This window comes from Tachypleus tridentatus, chromosome 7 (genome assembly GCF_004210375.1).
Source record: "Tachypleus tridentatus isolate NWPU-2018 chromosome 7, ASM421037v1, whole genome shotgun sequence".
Classification (NCBI taxonomy): Eukaryota; Metazoa; Arthropoda; class Merostomata; order Xiphosura; family Limulidae; genus Tachypleus; species Tachypleus tridentatus.
Genome location: NC_134831.1, coordinates 51,832,067 through 51,851,059, shown reverse-complemented (window position 1 = coordinate 51,851,059; position 18,993 = coordinate 51,832,067). Strand labels below are relative to the sequence as shown.

The following is an 18,993-nucleotide window of genomic DNA, read 5'->3' as shown; positions in this document are numbered from 1 at the left end:
TCAGACATGTCCTTCCCTTATCTTTATTGCTTAGAACATTTATTATTCCTAACTTGTATTTATGCTTTGATATCGTATTTTGTTGCTTTGGTGGCGTAAAAATGTTTGGTGTTACGCGAAATATTCGAAAACAGTGCACAAAATTATTCGTAAATTGGGTCTTAAATGTTTTTTTCTGAAAAGTTGGGTCATATTATGACTGAAGTAAATAACAAATTACGTTTATAAGATACATCCTGTGTTATTACAGTTAACTGAGCTATGATTGTGTATCCAAGATGGTTCCAAAATTTACCTACATACTTTTAGAATCGAATTTGTGTAACCTTGTACTTTTTATAAAATGTTGAATTTTTGTTAACACACATTACCAACAAATGATTTAAGAGGCAGCATTATATTTGGCACTGTAGCACATTTTTTACAATATTTAACATGTAATTTATAAAATCGTTTTAAATTAAAGAATTGTTTATTTTTTAGACATATACCTTTGATCTTTATGGAAAAGTATTCTTAATGGTGGCAATGCTAGAAATAAATATTTTTAGTTGACAATAGGAAAACTACTTTTGGGAGTTCTAATTGTGTTCTTATAAAATTTGAAGTGATTTTCTGCCAGACTTTTTGGCAAATTTTCGATAGAATAAAAACCTACAAGAAACGTCAGATTTCTGCTGATGACAGAGTTTCTCTAAGTGCGAAAAAACATTTACCACACCGACGGACAGCGTCTAATTGCATTTTCGCCTTCTAAAGCGTGCTTGGTTACGTAAATAGAGCGGTAAATGGTGCGCGAATTTTTTCTAACGAACTTCCGCATAAGATGTATAAATATAAATATAATATATTATTCGATAAGCGTAGCTGTTACGCACTAAATACAGATAAACTAAAAGGTTTGCTAATGAACTTTATCATTTCACGGATTTTACTCATTCCATTTACATTTAGATAGCCCTCCATCAATAATATACTGAACAAAACATCACATTACTTTAACGGCATCTAACACAATTAATGCATTATTAATCATTATGTGAATATCAACACGAATATGTTTTAGATTATTTTTATTTAATTCTAACAAGCTTGCTCTGCTTTGGAAGACAGATACCATGATGCCAACAGTAACTTTAGTTTTGTTATCACGGTCGTTAGAAAGTAGAGCCATGTAATGTACGTAAGTACAAAGCTAAGAGACAAAAATCATAATTTGTATTAACAAAATCCATTAAAGACATTGGTTAATCTGCAGGACTCTTTTTTTTTTTGTATTCATGACAATGCTATGAAAATTATTTGCCGCAGTTTCATTAAACAGTTGGAGTATAAAACAAATATTGTTGTACTGGAAACCCAGATAGGTATTGATTAAACATTTGGAGTATAAAACAAATATTGTTGTACTAGAAACCAAGGAAGGTATTGATTAAACATTTGGAGTATAAAACAAATACTGCTGTTCTAGAAACCAAGGAAGGTATTGATTACACAGTTGGAGTATAAAACAAATACTGCTGTTCTAGAAACCAAGGAAGGTATTGATTACACAGTTGGAATGTAAAACAAATATTACTGTATTGGAAAGAAAGGAATGTATTGAATAAACAGTTGGAGTATAAAACACTGTAGTGTTGGACACCAAAGCAAGAATTGGTTGAAATGTTGAAAAGTAAGAAAATGTTGTAGTGGTGCAAATCATAACTTATATTTGCTACCTATCACAGCAGTTTCTAGAAGAGGCCATAAAATGTCTATGTTTCGATCCTTCTCTTCAGGATATTTTGGTTTTATGTATTTGAACTATTGATCTAAGAGATAAAGCTCTTTTGTTTTGAAAATAACGAGTTATTTGGATCGTAGTTTACGTGAAAGTTTTAGTTAGGATATAGTGCTGCCAGTTAAAACCTACAATTTGAATGTTAGCTCTGTTTGAATATGAAAAATATATTATCATCCTACAGGTATATAGAGCTTAAACTCACTAAGATAGAGGAAGAGTAAATAAGTAATTTATATAACCTGGCGGAAGGTTTTGTTCAGTTTAAGTCCACATCATGCCTATATTTTTACACAGCCTTCTATAGTAAACTAGTTATGAACAAGACAGTGACATAATTTTTTCGTGAAAACAGTTAGATAGTTGTTATTTTGCTACAACAAGAGGTATTGAAAAACAAATTTGATTTTGCTGAAAACTGCTACAAAACTTGTTTTTAAAAAAACATTACACTTATATTACTGTTGGCAACTACGGTAATTATCTTTTGAGATTATTTAAAAGTATATAATCATAAACTTTTTTCTCGGGCGCTAATATTCATCAAGAAAAAACAATTTGAATTTTAAAATTAGTTCATAATATAAAATATATAATGTTAATTTAAATTAATAATATTTTTCATGAATATAATATTTCATCCCATTATATCAATATAGTACTTGCAATAGCTTTAATCACATCATTTTGTGTTTAGTGGGCATTTGTAATCAACAAGAAAATACTAAACCTTTGTTTATCATTTTCGCTTGAAATGTCTAGAATTAATGGGGCACTAAATTTTGATATTCATTTTTACCACAATATAACTTCAATCTATGCTCAAAACAGTTGGTTGGTTGAGAGTTGTCTCATTAAACTGACAGTAATATCAAGAAGAAAACAGCGTCAAATATTTCTCTTCAACAATCTTACTTAGTAATTTCATACTCAATATATATACACACGAATATGCTATATCTTATTTTGTAAGTATCTAATAAATTGGCTTAAACAGAGCTGGTTTTGAATGTAGATTACTTCTTTTTTTTTGCATAAAGATGAATGGCAGTGTGTTATGTATCGAATAAGAATAAGTTTCGACTTACATAAAAAACAAAACAAAGCTAAATAATGAACAACTGAGGACCATGCTTACAGACGATGTCAGCTCTAAGCAGCCCAGCTTTGCTGAATACGGGAGATGCTATTGTACAAGAGTAAATACATGCTCGTGTGTGGGTGTATACCAACTACACAAGCTACGTTTGTTCTGTACAAGCTAATCTAATTAAATGTGAATACGTGTTGTACTTGAGATAATAGTCAGGCAAAGCAAAGAAAGAAACCAGTAGCTTAACTAAATGATATTATTACTTTCGCTTTCTTTTACCTATGATATGTATTTAAATATTAAATAAAATCACTTAGGTTGTGCAAAAAACAGACTTAATACATATATATATATATATAATCTTAAATATCAACATGTGTTTGTTCATATTGAGGTAATTTACTTAAAGTTTTAATATGGGTTATTACAAATTGCCGTCGGGTAAATTGTACTATACTTAAATAATGTAAGTGATATGTGTTATATCTATGTCAACGCTACGTAACTGTATGTATGAACCACACAGATGTACTTATGTGGTTTCATTTTAAATAAACTGACCAATACTTGTGTTTACTTAAATCTAGGTAGTACACTTTTCCCAACGCTCTGCAAGACAAATATAATGGAACCAGTAGAATTTGCAATTAAACATTTGGAAGGCGCAAAACATTATATAAAATTATATACATCACCACGAAAAAAATATAAATAACTAAACAGAATGCAAATGGGTAATTGATTTACACTGCTTATTTGAATAATGGAACTGAAAATATAGTTTTTTCACTAATATATATTTTTAAGAAATACCATTTTAAAAAGAAAATGTTAATGGATTGTTTATTTTAACGCAAAACTACACATTGAGCTTTATTCACCGTAAAAAATAGAACCCCGGATTTTAGGTTCGTAAATTGAGAAATTTACCACTGATCCATCGATGAATTGTTTGTTTTTTGAATATCGCGCAAAGCTACACGAGGGCTATCTGCGCTAGCCGTCTCTGATTTTGCAGTGTAAGACTACTCTTTTACCAGCGAATAGTGGGATTGACCGTAACCCTATAACGCCCTCACGGTTGAAAGGGCGAGCATGTTTGGTGCGATGGGGATTCGAAATCGCAACCCTCAGATTACGAGTCGAACGCCTTAACCCTCCTAGCCATGCCGAGCCTCATCGATTGAGTAGTTCTTAGCCCCAGCAGGTGTAATATTATAGTAACTTTCGACAATGGGCTTGATGTTGGTGTTTGTTAAATATAAAGTTACACAAAAGGATATATGTGCTCTGCCCACTACGAATATCGAAACTCGGTTATTAGAGTTGTAAGTCCGCAAACATATCGCTGTGCCTGTGGGGGCATGCTTGATATTTATAAGTTATGATACTACTATCTTTTTATCTGTTAGATTGGTTTGGTTTGTTTTGCATTTCGCGCAAAGCTACACAAGAGCTATCTGCGCTAGCCGTTCTTAATTTAGCAGTGTCAGACTAGAGAGAAGGCAGCTAGTCATCACCACCCACCGCCAACTCTTGGAATACTCTTTTACAAACGAATAGTGGGATTGATCGTAACATTATAACGCCCCACGGCTATAAGGGCCAGTATGTTTGGTGTAACAGAGATTCAAAACCGTGGCCCTCGGATTACAAGTCGAATGCCTTAACCACCTGGCCATACCGGGCCTTTATCTGTTAGAAGCATATAATTTACATAAAGAAAAGAAACTAAATAATAAACAGAGATTTAACACTATCTTAAAATCATTTGTTTGCAATAAAACCTTAGTAATGGGACTTAAAAACTTGTTTCAACAATTATCTGACAAAATACCTTTTACGCACAAAGAACCAATTTGTTTTCAGTATTTTGTTTCAACATCGATCAGATTTTTCTGATAATTTTCATGGACGCAATCACTTTCAGAACAAACTGATACCACATTAGGGAAAAAGATGTATAATCAGTCCTGTGTTCGAGCAGAAATCTTGCATACGTTTTGGTGAATGCTAAATTGAAAACTTAAGACCAGAACAAAGCAATTTCCGTTTCTAAATAATCTCTTGAAAGCACAGCTAATGAGTTTTTTTTATTTTTTTATTTTCAGGCTTTGGGTGCTTTTCGATTAAGTTGACGGCCTTAATATGGTAAAATAGAATTGAAAAAAAAAATCATAAAGCCAAAATAGTCATCGTTTGCACGTTATATCCTTGTAACATTTTATAGAGTGATGGTCTCCTATAATAATAATTTACGTCTACTGACTTGCATGAATATTTGAGGTTGAGAATTATTACTTGTAAATAATTACCTGTAAGCCTTTAAAATTATAATTGATATTCAATCCTGTTGAGGAATCTTAAATTGTAAAATAAAACTTTTTACCTGATGTTTTTTATTACTCTATCAGAATAGCTCACTCAACTCTTTTGTGTTTTATCCAATAAATTTATTTCAATTCATTCGTTTTATTTTAATTTGTAGACAATAACTTTTGGTACTTTAATTTACCAGAAATTACCCAAACCATCAAATGAGTCAGCAGCTGAGTGTATATACTAAATTCCCAGTCTTAACAAGTTACAAAATGAGTCAACAGCTGTGCGATGTTCAAACTTTCCGATGTTTCATTCTCATTCATAAAATGTCGGTATTTCTAATGAGAATTTTGTACAGATTACGCACGTTTACAATAGAGGAAAGAGGTTAAAATATTACTGATTACACAATAACTCTTTAAAACTACTCGAAAACTTTCACATTTTTGTCAGGTTTTCCAACTGAATTTTATATTAGCATTTCCAAAAAGTAATTAACACTACGTATTTTTATACTCTTATTTATAAATAGATACTGTATATTTATGAAAAGGTACTGCGTATTTCATTTTAGTTATTAACCAATAGATACTGTGTAGCTATTTACCCTCAGACACTGCTTATCAATATGCACTTGATTAACTGCTGCATCATTGGAAATGAGTCTGCATATAGACATTGCCTACATTCCAGTGTTTGTTACTGTCCGTAACAACAGAAGTTACAATCCAGGTGTAATGAGAGAGATAGTTATACATGTTGCTGTAATCTCTCCACATCATCATTGTATTCCTTACGTGAAGACCACCTCTTACTATAGAATACCTGTTTCATGTACGAACAAATGCATAATGTGGTGTTAATTATGTCCTATGTTTTATGCTTAATCACCGCGTAGGTTTTCATGTTATAATGAAAAATCAACCTTCAAAACGAATATCTGAGGGCATTAATTTTTTATTACAATAAATTTGTGTTAGCACGAGCTTTCCGTGACTTGCTACAAGATGAAGTCTCAAGCAGAACGAGTAGTCTCTGGTCTTTTTCCATACTGGTTACATTTTACGAAGACAGTAAGTGCGAGTTGCAACGTTGTCATGTTTCTTGTAATAAATACTCAATACCTCAAAACAAACAAAGAAAATAATCATATATCAATTAAAACATGCACTTGTCTAAACTATTTATGAGATGCGGGAATAAGTATACGTTACACTCCCACGTATTATCGTGAGAGTTTTAGTCATTATACAAAACAGTATTTTGTTAGAAACTTCGTATTTTGTTCTCGTTCTTTTAACTGTGTTGTTAACCAAGTTATTAATACCCGAGGTTTTACAAAAGTGTCTATTTTATAGAAATCTTATATATATTCAGACTTTCATTAACCCGTAATTTATTGCGTTCTGGACCAACAGTTTTATTAAGTTCATCACAATATTACAGTCTTCTGACGCATGACTTACAACGCTGGAAGACTGAGACTTCATTAAGAGTAGTATATGGTCTTTCAATAATCACAAAAGTATGGAACAAAAATCAACTGCACTTACCCCCACAATCACGATATTGAAGTTATAGATCACTGTGAAACAAGATATATCATTGTAACGCTTATTTGTTGAATACAATACAGAATATTTAGTTATACCCAATACTAATCTAATTAACAGGAGCTTTTTATTAGACTGAAGGTTTCCTTCATTCTTCATGTAGACATGCTTGGTAGCTAGAGCGCTCGAATCTATGTTCAAATCCTCGTCACCGAACATGCGCTACATTTTTAACAGTACGGGCGTTATAACTTGAAGATTAATCCTACTATTCATTGGTAAAAGAGTAGACCGATAGTTGGTAATGAGCAGTGCTAACCAGTTTTCTTCCTTCTTGTTTATCATTGCCAAATTATGGACGACAAGCGCAAATAGCCCTCGAGTAGCATTGCGCGAAACATAAAACAAATAATCCTCTCTTCATTAATTTAAATCACGTGCGCATCATAAATGTAAACTATTAGCAACTTCATTTTAGCCGAGCTCTTCACTGTTATCGAAAATTTACAAAACTTTAGTTATACTCTGGGATAACAAAGTTGTACAGTTGGAATATGTCAACAGAACTGAATTTTGAGAAATTCTACTGCATGACTTCCGTGATGATCATCTTAGTAATTAAAGGTAAACGTGATTTTACACTTATTATTTGTTTTAACTAGCCTAGCACGAACTGTTCATAATGATTATTGTAGAACACAGGTTTTATCTATTTTAAATAAAAATACAGAAATTCACTATTTTAGCAAAATAAAAAGGTATCAACTATAATTCGAAGTAAATTATATACAACAGACATGAACAAATCAACTGTTCATTGAACTTCAAGTCTATAATGTAATTATGATGATAATATAAAAGAACCTATCATACCTTTTAAATTATTCAGTAGTGCCAATAAATTATTTTACTATGTAAATACCTTTGCTTCCTTTAACTGGAATAGAGAATCGAGGGAATAATACTAGTTTTTTTTTTCCAGAGCTCTAAGACTTAAATTAAATTTCGTATACTCTCTTGGATAAAGTTTTGTAGTTCTGAAGTGTTTTTGGCTTTATATAAGCCGTGACTTAGCTTGTTATTACTGTTAACATGAAATATATAAATATTAATTTTGAGTTACAGTGGACAAAATAAAAGGAAAGTGGGGAAACATCTTTAGTTAACTTGTTTTTATAGCAACTTTAGGGTTTCTTGGTGTTTTTTTAATAGTTCTATGGTATTTTAGCGTAACCTTTTAAGTATTAAACTTTACATATATTCATGACGCCTCATTGAATATTTTGTCTCTCATTGCCAAGCCAATCTTATGAGTTCTACTACTGAACGAAAACTGTATTGGAAAGCAGCTTGTGGGGGACAAAATATAGATCTGAAGCACCTTTTTATACACTCTTCTTATGAGTTGCAATAAACAAATTGAGAGGAACGTCTTAAAAACTATCGGTAGTTAACGTCTTTCCTATAACAACTGTTGGACTATAACAACAAACTTAATTCCTCGATCTAAAGTTTTAAACCATACCTTTGAAGTTAGTAAATTTCTCAGATAAATAAATCATCTGATTTTGTTTTTGATATTGTTTTGATTGTGATTTATCTTATAAGCAGATATTTACGATAATATTTAATCAAACAATATGATTTACTATTTCTTGGTATTCTTCTGATTAGACCTTCCAATAACTAAACATTAGGTTAGTATGTACATTTTTGAACACTTTGATAAAATAAGTCTCTTTTTGTTTTATGAAGATTTTAGTCAACCAAACCCTGAACATAACTTTTTTTAATAAGTGTGAGTTAATGCATCATATTTTATAAATTCTCATAAACAGATAAGTGTTAGATATAAAACCCAAAATATAAATCATACAAATTTCTCCAGTTACTGTTGTGGCTTTTTGATCCATGAAATAAAATATTATCACTTTTGCTCATAACATAATAGTTTGAAAACTAATTAATTTGCCACTGGAAATGAATTGTAGAACTCAGTCACACTGTTAAGTTACATGTTTTCTTTTTAATAAACATGACCTGAAATTCATTAATGTTGTATTTAACTTAAACGATCTGTAAATTAATCATGTGTTAAGACTTAATTATGTAAAACACAATTTCACCAGTATTAATGATCACAATCTTTTAGTATTTGTGATCGACAGATATAAATTAATTGGTCAAAAATGTTTGTAAAATAGCAAGACTCTTATAAACATAATTAATTTAACAATAAATTCACACGTTAAGATTGATTTTTAAACATAAACTCTATTGTTTATAGTAAAGTATAGAAAAACTAAGCATTTAGATGAAAGAATACATTCAGTTTTTGATAAAGAATTCTGGAAAATCCAGCTTGTTTCATGATGTTGCAGATTCTCTTAAAATTTGACAAGATGTGATACATTCTACAGAGAATATAACATGTACAGAGCAGCACTGGGAGAACATATTAGTTTACAAATCTACTTTGAATTTGGTTCTACAATGACATCTTATCAGATTGTAAATGAAAACAAAATGAAAGCTTTCATCACACAAAATAAACATATGATCAGTAAACAAGGACAAAGTTAGATGCTGTTTCTCCAGAGAACTACAGAGGTAGACTTTACTTGCTTTGGCTTTTAATGCACTTATCCTAGAGAAAAAATCAAACCAAACGTCATGAGGCTAACTCTGATATGTACTTGTGAGGAATGTAATTTCTAACAAATTGCACCAGAAAACTGCTAGGTGTTGTTATCTTCACAAAATTGTGAAGTAAAATGGTTTAGAGACAATTTCCCTATTTAATGTGTTTTTGTAATTTTCTAAAAGTCGAAGGAGTGAACAATTGTTTGTTAATATTTATGATAAATCTGCCATCAAAGATTACTAGCTTTTAATAGAAAATGCTCTTAGATGAATTTGTTGGTTTGTGAACATTTATTTAGTATTATTTTATTAGTATGTATTTCTAATGATGTCGGATGAACAAGTCACAAATGTAAAAAATATATTAGTAAATTTACTTTTACAGAGAAAAGAGGTCAATAAATTATTATAAGTACTGACAACATTGTTTATTAGACCATTTAAGAAAGGAGAACGTAGGTCAAGAGGTCATTATAAGTATACGAGTAACCTAATTCAAAAAGTCATAAGTACTGGATGCATATGCCTCGTAAGTAACTATTTATAGTTTCATGAAAGTGTTCGTGTCTTAAAATGAATAAATCAGAAACCGTAACAATGACTCTAATATATATATACATATATACAATATAAATTATCAATCATTTAAGAAAAATTAAGTTATAGCTTGAAGTAAGCACACACACATTGTTTGGTAACCATGTGCTGAAAAAATGTACTCAAACAAAACCTTTTTTTTATCACAGACGTTTATTGTGAGATATCTTTCTTTTCTCCCAAAAGGAGTTTTGGTAAGCAACCTTAATTAAAACTACGAAGTCCATCAAGGTATTCCAGATTACAGAGGAGTTTGGTGATGAAGAGGAAAGGTAATTATCTGTTAGTTTCTACACACAAAATAGTTTTTCCAACTACTTAGTTTCGCAAATTGTATTTTTTGATTAAGTAGAAATACCAGTCATACAAGCTTTATTTCAGGTTTCTAAAATAAAATTTAAAATGAACAGTAGAAGGAAACAATAAAACACAGTTGTATAGCTTTTATGTTTTCTATGGAACGCTTTTAGTTTCCAGGGAATGTGGTAGCCTCTTATATCTCGATAGATACTTCAGCTGATCGGTACCATTAGCTGTTGTCAATTCTCTTTCCACATAGTGTCACTTATGAAAACATCCTGAAGGAATTGTTTCAGATTGTAGCATTTTCCAGTCGTATGATGATTACGAGCTATGAATGAGCCACTTACACACGAAACGTTTTGGGTTCGTTTATGATTGTCATAGTTCTTGAAAGAAGCTATTAACTTTAATGTCAACTTGATTACTGCACCTGGACGTAGTAAAAATTGGACATTTTTTCACATTCTATCAGGTATCACAAAAAATCAACATTGTAAATACTTTGACATATGCATATATACCAGTTTCAAATGTGTTACACACTTTATTATTAAAATCTTAATTGTATATATCCTTAAGTTAATGTATAATGCATTTCATAAAATTATCTCTAGTTGATTTTGTTTGTTTTTGTCATTTCTACGCAAGTGTCACTAGTTTTGAACTGCCAATCTTAAAACAAGCCAGCTAATCATAAGCGCTCACCGCCAACACTTAGACTTGTATTGTCTGTCTGAATGGTGAGATTTGACTAATACTTTTTATAGCGTACCCAAGGATCCAAAGAGTAAGGTGCGTTCGAGCGGCAATAGCAGACAAAGAACCACTAGACTTACATTCAGAGCGCGTTATCCCATTTAGATATTGGAAGAGAAGTACTAGCAACATGAAACTGTTGTTATAAGTAATTGCAACATTATTTAATAAGTCATATAAGCAATGGCAACATAGGTAAAGAGGTGCTTACGAGTAAGATATTTCCAAAAGTTATAAGTTCTCGAAGAATGCTGTCGTAGTAGTGTTGAATATTTTTATTAGTTCGCAAACAAATTTCCAGCTACAATAAGTTTATAGTGTGAAGGATAATTATCTGTAAAATGTTAAGAAATAATTAAGGTTGTTTTTCTGGTTTTGTGTGAGAAATAAGTTAATTATTTTTAAGCCTCTAAAAATATTAAAACTTAATGATTCATTAATTATGTAATGGATGGCGCTTGGATTAAGTAAGAAAATGCGAAAAAAATATTTATTAATTTGTGTGTTATGTATAAATAAAGAAAAATGAATTTGAAGTACAAAACATAACATGTCTTATCGGCTTACCTTTATGTTGATTGATTTAATTTCTTAATGGAAGAAAGTTTGATGTGAACTAAACATTTGTTTTATTTATTACAGCTCCAAGAGTATCAACTGTAAGTCACTTCTGATTAAGTGAAACTGAGCATTCTGACATTAGTACATTCACTTGTTTATAAAGCCCATTCTTTCTGGTGAAAAGAACTAATTCTGAAATGTGATTTTCTGTCTCTGAAAGAAAAACCAACTAAAACATCTAGAATAATTATCCGGCTTATGATCACCAGCAAAATATCTTGTAGAGACAATTTTGCTACTAAATGACGTCAGTACTACATCTAGAAGATTTAATTTGTTTCTGATTACAACCCGAACATCTAGAAAATATATTGTGCTACTAATTAATTTTCAGACATTTGAAAAACAACGTTAGTGGTGTTTAAGAAAGCATACTTATAGAGAATATTTCGTTCTTAATTAATAATTTTAATGGAAAAAGGGTAAAAAAGGTATGTTCTTTATAAGAACACAGTGAATATTAATTGATGTCAAACATTCTTTACAAGTCTCCTCTACGAATAACGCAAACCATTTAGAAGAAATGGTTTATTTTTGATCGACATTTGCGTTGTTTAAATGATATAGATTAAAAAAATAATATTAGGTTAAAATATCAGACTGTTAATTGACATTCGTACTGGTTAAGTTAAAGTGTTCACAACAAATATTTAGCTTATATTAACTCGTCGTCTTGGTGATGTGAAACATTAGAGAAAAAAATTGCTTTTGCTAAGATTTTATTTTTTGGAGTATCTAATCATTCAAAATGATTCTAGATTCCTTCTCAAATTCTAAAATACGTATTTCTGTAGAAGCTCTGAATTAATAATTATGATTGAGATAACATTGCTGTAACTCAAATATCAATTTAAATTCATATGCATAATATATCAAAAACGTTGTAAAACTTAAATGTAGTTCTAAACTTTTAAGGATAAACAACTAAGTTTACTTTTAGTAAAAATAATAGTAATAACAACAAAGGATATTTGAAAAATACGGATATAAAAACAAAGAAAATGGAGTATGCAAATAGCAACTCATTTGTATTTTTGGCAAACAACACAAGTGATTTGATAGGAAATATTTCCTTAGAAAATCAAACCTGTCAAGATTTGTCACTAAATTCAACTGGAGATAACTTAACCATCGCAGATGAATACAGTATTTTGGAAGACTTTACAAACACGCCAGCTATGCGGGCCTTCTTTTCATGCTTGTATATAATTATTTTTGTGCTCGGGATATGTGGTAATGTGTTGGTATGTTACGTAGTTTTCCGTAACAAATCAATGCAAACTGTTACCAACTACTTCATCACCAACCTGGCTTTATCTGACATTTTACTATGTACTTTTGCTGTACCCTTTCCTCCTCTATACATCTTCCTTCGAAAGTGGGTATTTGGCCGTGTCCTGTGTCACCTTGTGCCATATGCTCAAGGTGTCAGCGTCTATATTTCGGCCTTTACTCTAATGTCCATTGCCATTGATCGCTTCTTCGTCATAATTTATCCATTTAAGCAGCGGTTGAAGATAAGCTGCTGTATCATGGTGATTATTCTCATCTGGACTATGGCTTGTTTACTGACCTTACCCTACGGAATCTTAATGAAGCTATTTAAAGATAACGACATATTTTACTGTGATGAAGGATGGCCTCAAGAAGCTAGTCGGCGAGTCTTCGGGCTGTGCACTTCGGTGCTACAGTTTGTTGTACCGTTTATCATCATCAGTTTCTGCTATATTACAGTCTGTGTCAAACTGAGACGTCGAGCTCGATCGAAGCCAGGAACCAAGTCAGTAAAGAAGGAAGAACAAGAACGAGAACGGACTAGAAGAACTAACCGGATGTTGATAGCAATGGTGATTGTATTTGGAGTATCTTGGCTGCCCCTGAACATCTTCAATCTGGTGGGAGATTTCTATATTCCTGCTATGAATTGGGAGTATATGAACACTTTTTACTTTCTGTGTCACGCTGCCGCAATGAGTTCCACGTGCTACAATCCTTTCTTATACGCGTGGTTGAACGAAAATTTCAGGAAGGAATTCAAAACAGTATTACCGTGTTTCCTTCTGCAGTCAGCTGCCACGGGAATGACCAACAGCAGCAAACATGAGAGAGCTTGTAACGGCCATGAGAACCTGCGAGAGAGCTTGCTACCACAAGCAGCAAGCCAGAGGAATAATAAAAGTCCTCAAGACACTGTACCCTCAGCTAAATGGGTTATAGAGACAGATACAGTTTGCCTACAAGTTGGAAACAATCAACCATACGTTGTCTAATTTTACAGATGGTGAATTAAAACTAGGTGAAGATACATGAAGAGCTTATACGTATAGAATAAAATCCATTATATGGAAACATATGCTAGATTATTAAACGAAATTCTATATTATGATTCTTTCTGATAGCGTCTTAGCGTCATATTGAATTCAAAAGAGTTAAATTTGTAAAGCTTTTATGTAAACTTTGAAGAAAAACTCATATAATTAATTCAAATATATTAAATTATTTCTCACACACATTTGCACAGAAAACATCTTTTTTAATCTTTAGTCTTTAATGACAAGCAAGTACTCTACAATTTATTTAATAAACTTTTTTAAGAAAGTTAAAAAAATACAAAATCCGTATATCGTATATTGCTAGATCATGCCTGTACATAGCAGTTAATTTTAAAAGAACTCTATGGACATAATTTTAAGAACCTACAACACAAAATATGTACAAAATATCCACAAAATCATTTATAATTTAATGATTTTTCTAAATGTATCGTCGCTTAAAACGATTTCGTGATCGTTTGTTAACCTTCCAGTTTTAAAATAAGTCTCAATATTTTCCTTAGAATTTTCAAAGTCCTAAATTTTGAAAGGAGGCCAGCTAAAATAAAATATAAGGTAACAGGATTTTTGTGCTACATTTTTACAAGGTGGAAAGTTAACTTTTCTTGGAACTGTGGGATTTCATGTTTCTTTTCTAATCCTAATAACCGTCAGTATTGTTTTAGTCATATAACGAAGCCACTTTTATCTGGCTTTATTTAACAGTGGGAAAATAAACAACAGATGATTAAGACATAAACACACCCACACACACACAATAATTTACGATAGACTTTCCTTAATCGTTGATGTGTTGAAATAAAAGCTATTGGAATAAACATTTTGTTGAGCCTGACCAGTTACGTAATTTTGCAAACCACAACTTTCTTCCTTAGGGGCTCTCTGTGTCTAACACACGGATATGTTAGAACAATACCTTAGAACTAAATTACTCTGTATAATGAGTAATTACAAATGTGATGAAAACTGAAAGCTAGAAGGAACTAACCTATTGGTTGTTGCGATTAACATGAATTAGAATTGGTATGATTTTCATATATAGTGAACACTAGGGCAAATGATCTCATTGTTGACATATACACGAGAAAAGTAAAACATAGTTCATATAGATATCCATAATTCACGTGTGAAGACGCTTGATGATAAGCGTGTTAAACAGCCACATGCGAAAACATCTAAGTGGAAAGGACGAAGGACGACTACTAACAAACGTGTGAGAACCAACTCCTATGATTGATCAAATTGCTGCTATATTCAAGTGAGAGGATCACATCATATTTAGTAATCTTATTTCGTAAAAACTTAATCTGATGAGAATTGTTTTCAGATTCATGTGCAACTGCTTATAGGTGATCAGTGTTGAAATATTTTACAAGTGTCTAATCAGATTTGTGACAAATTATCATCTGAGGACAACTAATTAGTCTGGATGTAATATGTTGTTTTATAAGGAAATATTGTTGATCAAGTTGTATCGACTAACAAGCAAGATGAAACGTATCTGTTAAATATGCTAATAAAGTATCATGTGTTGTAGCTAACTGGTAAGGATATTTGTTTCCGATTGATGTTCATGAAGATATTACCCAATTACTATATGGAGAAACTTCGATTTTCTGATTGCTTTAGCACTCCTTGTTGAATAGAATAAGCAACAGAACTAAACAAGTTTGTTTACAAATTAAATAGAAAGAGACTTCGCTGGACATTTCCACACGTAACTGACAAAAACGAGTGTATTAAGGCCTGCTACCAAAAACGTCGAACCAATCAATTGTGATGACTTCGATTTCTTTTATTAATAATGGTAAAAAAATCAACAAGACAGTGCAATACTGTGTGAAGGTTGTTGAAGTGCTTGTGTTAATCAAAGATGCGTTCACCTGTAAATATATAAAGAAGGTTGAGATTCTTTGTATTTTGATGAGTAAAATTTGAAGAAAAACCTAACAACTCATCAAGTTTATAAATAAGCACGGACATATTTTCTTTCTCCTTTAACCAGAAATGTCACATATTTACATCGCATGATGGAACACAAGGTCTTCTTCGAAGATCAAAAGAGATTTGTCATACCAATATCTATTAGTTTGTATGTTATTTGTTTTTGAAAAGTGATGTCGTTTATGTAGTTTTATTTTGATTGTACTGACTTATGCGAATCTAGATATTAACGTAGAAGTGAAAATAATTATTATAATGTGTAACACGAGGATAAACTTTGAATTTGTATACGTAAGGAAAAAGTGTGAATTATGCTATTTCCATTAAAGAAAGATTCTATGACACAAAAGTACATGATATTTTCTCACTAGCAGGCTGTATTAAAGGACCTTGTAGATCCACTAACAGTTTTACTAACACAAAAAGACATGAAAAACAAAACAAAATCTTGCCTACACAAGATGTTATATTCGACATCAAGTAGTAAAATCCAAAGCATATGTTCGTCTTGGTTTTTACATTTACTTTGGCTACCCCAAATATAGTTCATTATACTGATAGAAAATGGAGAAAAATATATATTTAATCATGAATGTCTATTTTTAAGATTTCCAAAATATGTAAGGTTTAAAACAGTTGCCACTGTTATATATATATATATATAAATTTACAAGAGTTTTAGAATTTAAATACTAAAGGTTAAAGCCTGTAATCGGCCTTCTGGAGAGATAGTTTGGGGCTACATGTACTTTTGTGGATAGAATCACTTTTTAATTTATTAGTAAGACTATTTAGTCAGATCTGTACATTTTACCTCTGCAAAAGCAGAGTAATGTACTGCTGGGCAGTATCTTCGGAATGTAATTATCCATTTAATGGCTACTAATCCTTAAAGAACTAGCCTCGCATTTCTGTATATAGTTCCCATAAAATTACGTGTATAATGTCATGATAAAATACCAAATATTGAATTAAAATGTTGGGCTGCTGTAAACTGTAGATAGATAGAAGGTCTTAATACCCTTACTGACAACTTGAAGGTATCTGTAAAGTGTTTCTTTTTGTATGTTACTCCTTATACATTGTTGATATCCTTACTATTAACTCCAAAATATGTGTAAAATGTTTTTGTCTCTATGTTACTTCTTATACGTTGTTGATATCCTTACTATGAACTCCAAAGTATGGATAATGTGCTGTATCTTCAATATTGTCTGTTTATAAGTAATAGTTATTGTTATCGTTAAAAAAAAACACATTATAAAGTATCTATGGTTATTTCTACCTGAATTTTAACCTCTCGTCAGTAGAAACTCTTAATAAATCTACCAGCAAATAAAAACCTGAAGTACTTCGAAAATGTTATATAATTCCTTACCAAAAATCCAACCGCTTATGGAAGGTTATTTTTCATGCTATTGTAATCTGATGATCAAATGATATTACTGAAGTTAAGGTTGATTGTATTCCGTTTAAAATTTGATAGGTATTGTTGTTATCTTTAATGACAGCTATAAGGTCCCATTTGTTTGTACACTCATGAAAACGTACTAGGTATTAGTCCTACTGTTGCTGATCAATCTAAACTCCAGTGGAGGACATTTTGTATATACGCTATTAAAATGTTGCTGGAGGATTCTGCTACTATAAGAAGTAATTCTGTAGCTTATGTTATTTAAACATCAGGTAACATCTAACTGGATATTACTTTCACACTCAATGACAAAAGTCTAGTTAGTGCTAATGAGATTTGCTTGTTTGTATGCTAGCTGAAAATTGCTACGTTGTTAGAAGTGCCAGTTAATGTGCTTGCTAAGTGGAATTTGTGTTGCGGCTTCTTTGCTTATTTGTTACCTGAAAAATTATATAGACTACTCTATGTTTAACATATATGTGTAAGTTATATATATACATTTTGAATGTTAAACGCTATATACTAAACAATAACAATATATATTTTTCCCAACTAATATAGTTTTTGATTTCTATAAACATTTATCTCAAAAACAATGTAAGTCTTATCTTTCTAAAATACAAAAACTAGTGAATTGTGTTTAAACTTTAAAGCTAAGAAACCAAATGAAAAGATTATAGCCTTCAGTATGACATTTATTTCGAAAAGGAAATAGTTATGTTTCTTTGTAACCAAATTTAACACTTCAATCAAATAAAGATGTCATTTTGTGTTGTTGCAACTAATAGTTTCTTTGTATTATAGTTTATATAACAATATATCGTATCATTGAAAAGCTGAATGCCGAGATATGTAGCAAAGCATTAAAAAAATTGGGTTGTTCAATCATAATGCAGTGTACTTAATACCCGAGAATTGTTTGTTTGTTTTTTAATTTCGCGCAAAGCTACAAGAGGGCTATCTGTGCTAGCCGTCCCTAATTTAACAGTGTAAGACTAGAGGGAAGGTAGCTAGTCATCAACACCCACCGCCAACTCTTGAGCTTCTATTTTACCAACGAATAATGGGATTGTCCATCGCATTATAACGGACGAAAGGCTGAAAGGGCAAGCATATTTGGTGTGACGGATATTCGAATACGCGACTCTCTGATTACTGCCCGAGAATAACTAAGTAGTTAGCTTTCTAGTCTCTAGATACGCAGCTTTAAGCGCCACAACTGAGCATGCGTTATAAGAGTGACTATAGTTAGCTTTTGGATTAAAGTAGCCTAAACATTGACTATGAATGATGTTGAATAGCTGACTTAACTCTACTCTTTCAGTTCAAAACTAGAGACAGCTAGCTTATAAAACTATTACGTACTTCTCCCCAAATATCAGATCAAACTGCTGTTCTTATTTACAAGTATGGTATGCTCATAACAAAAATAATTACATAAAATAAGATGAATAAAATCAAATTTTGGCCAGGTATGGTCAGGCGGTCAAGGCACTTGACTCGTGATCAGACGGTCGCGGATTCGAATCCCCGTCACATCAAACATGCTTGCCCTTTCAGCTGTGGGTGAGTTATAATGTGACGGTCAATTCCACTATTCGTTGGTAAAAGAGTAGCTCAAAAGTTGGCGG

At 31.5% G+C, this 18,993-nt stretch overlaps 1 protein-coding gene and 1 long non-coding RNA gene across 2 annotated transcripts in view; both read left to right on the top strand.

Annotated features, from left to right (window-relative positions):
- Positions 1–12,498, top strand: part of LOC143257994 (uncharacterized) — a 45,954-nt gene extending 33,456 nt beyond the window's left edge. The window contains exons 2-3 of the long non-coding RNA XR_013032079.1: positions 10,178–10,263; positions 11,693–12,498. This is a non-coding gene — a long non-coding RNA (uncharacterized LOC143257994). The remainder of the gene's footprint in view (positions 1–10,177; positions 10,264–11,692) is intronic.
- Positions 12,499–12,565: 67 nt separating this feature from the next.
- LOC143255645 (prolactin-releasing peptide receptor-like) lies at positions 12,566–17,795 on the top strand. Its single transcript, XM_076511628.1, has one exon. The coding sequence runs from the start codon at positions 12,673–12,675 to the stop codon at positions 13,939–13,941; it is 1,269 nt and encodes a 422-aa protein (XP_076367743.1). The 5' UTR covers positions 12,566–12,672; the 3' UTR covers positions 13,942–17,795.
- Positions 17,796–18,993: the final 1,198 nt, after the last annotated feature.

Excerpts from the sequence above, each read along its gene's own strand:
- LOC143255645 (XM_076511628.1), top strand. The coding sequence starts at position 12,673 with ATGGAGTATGCAAATAGCAACTCATTTGTATTTTTGGCAAACAACACA.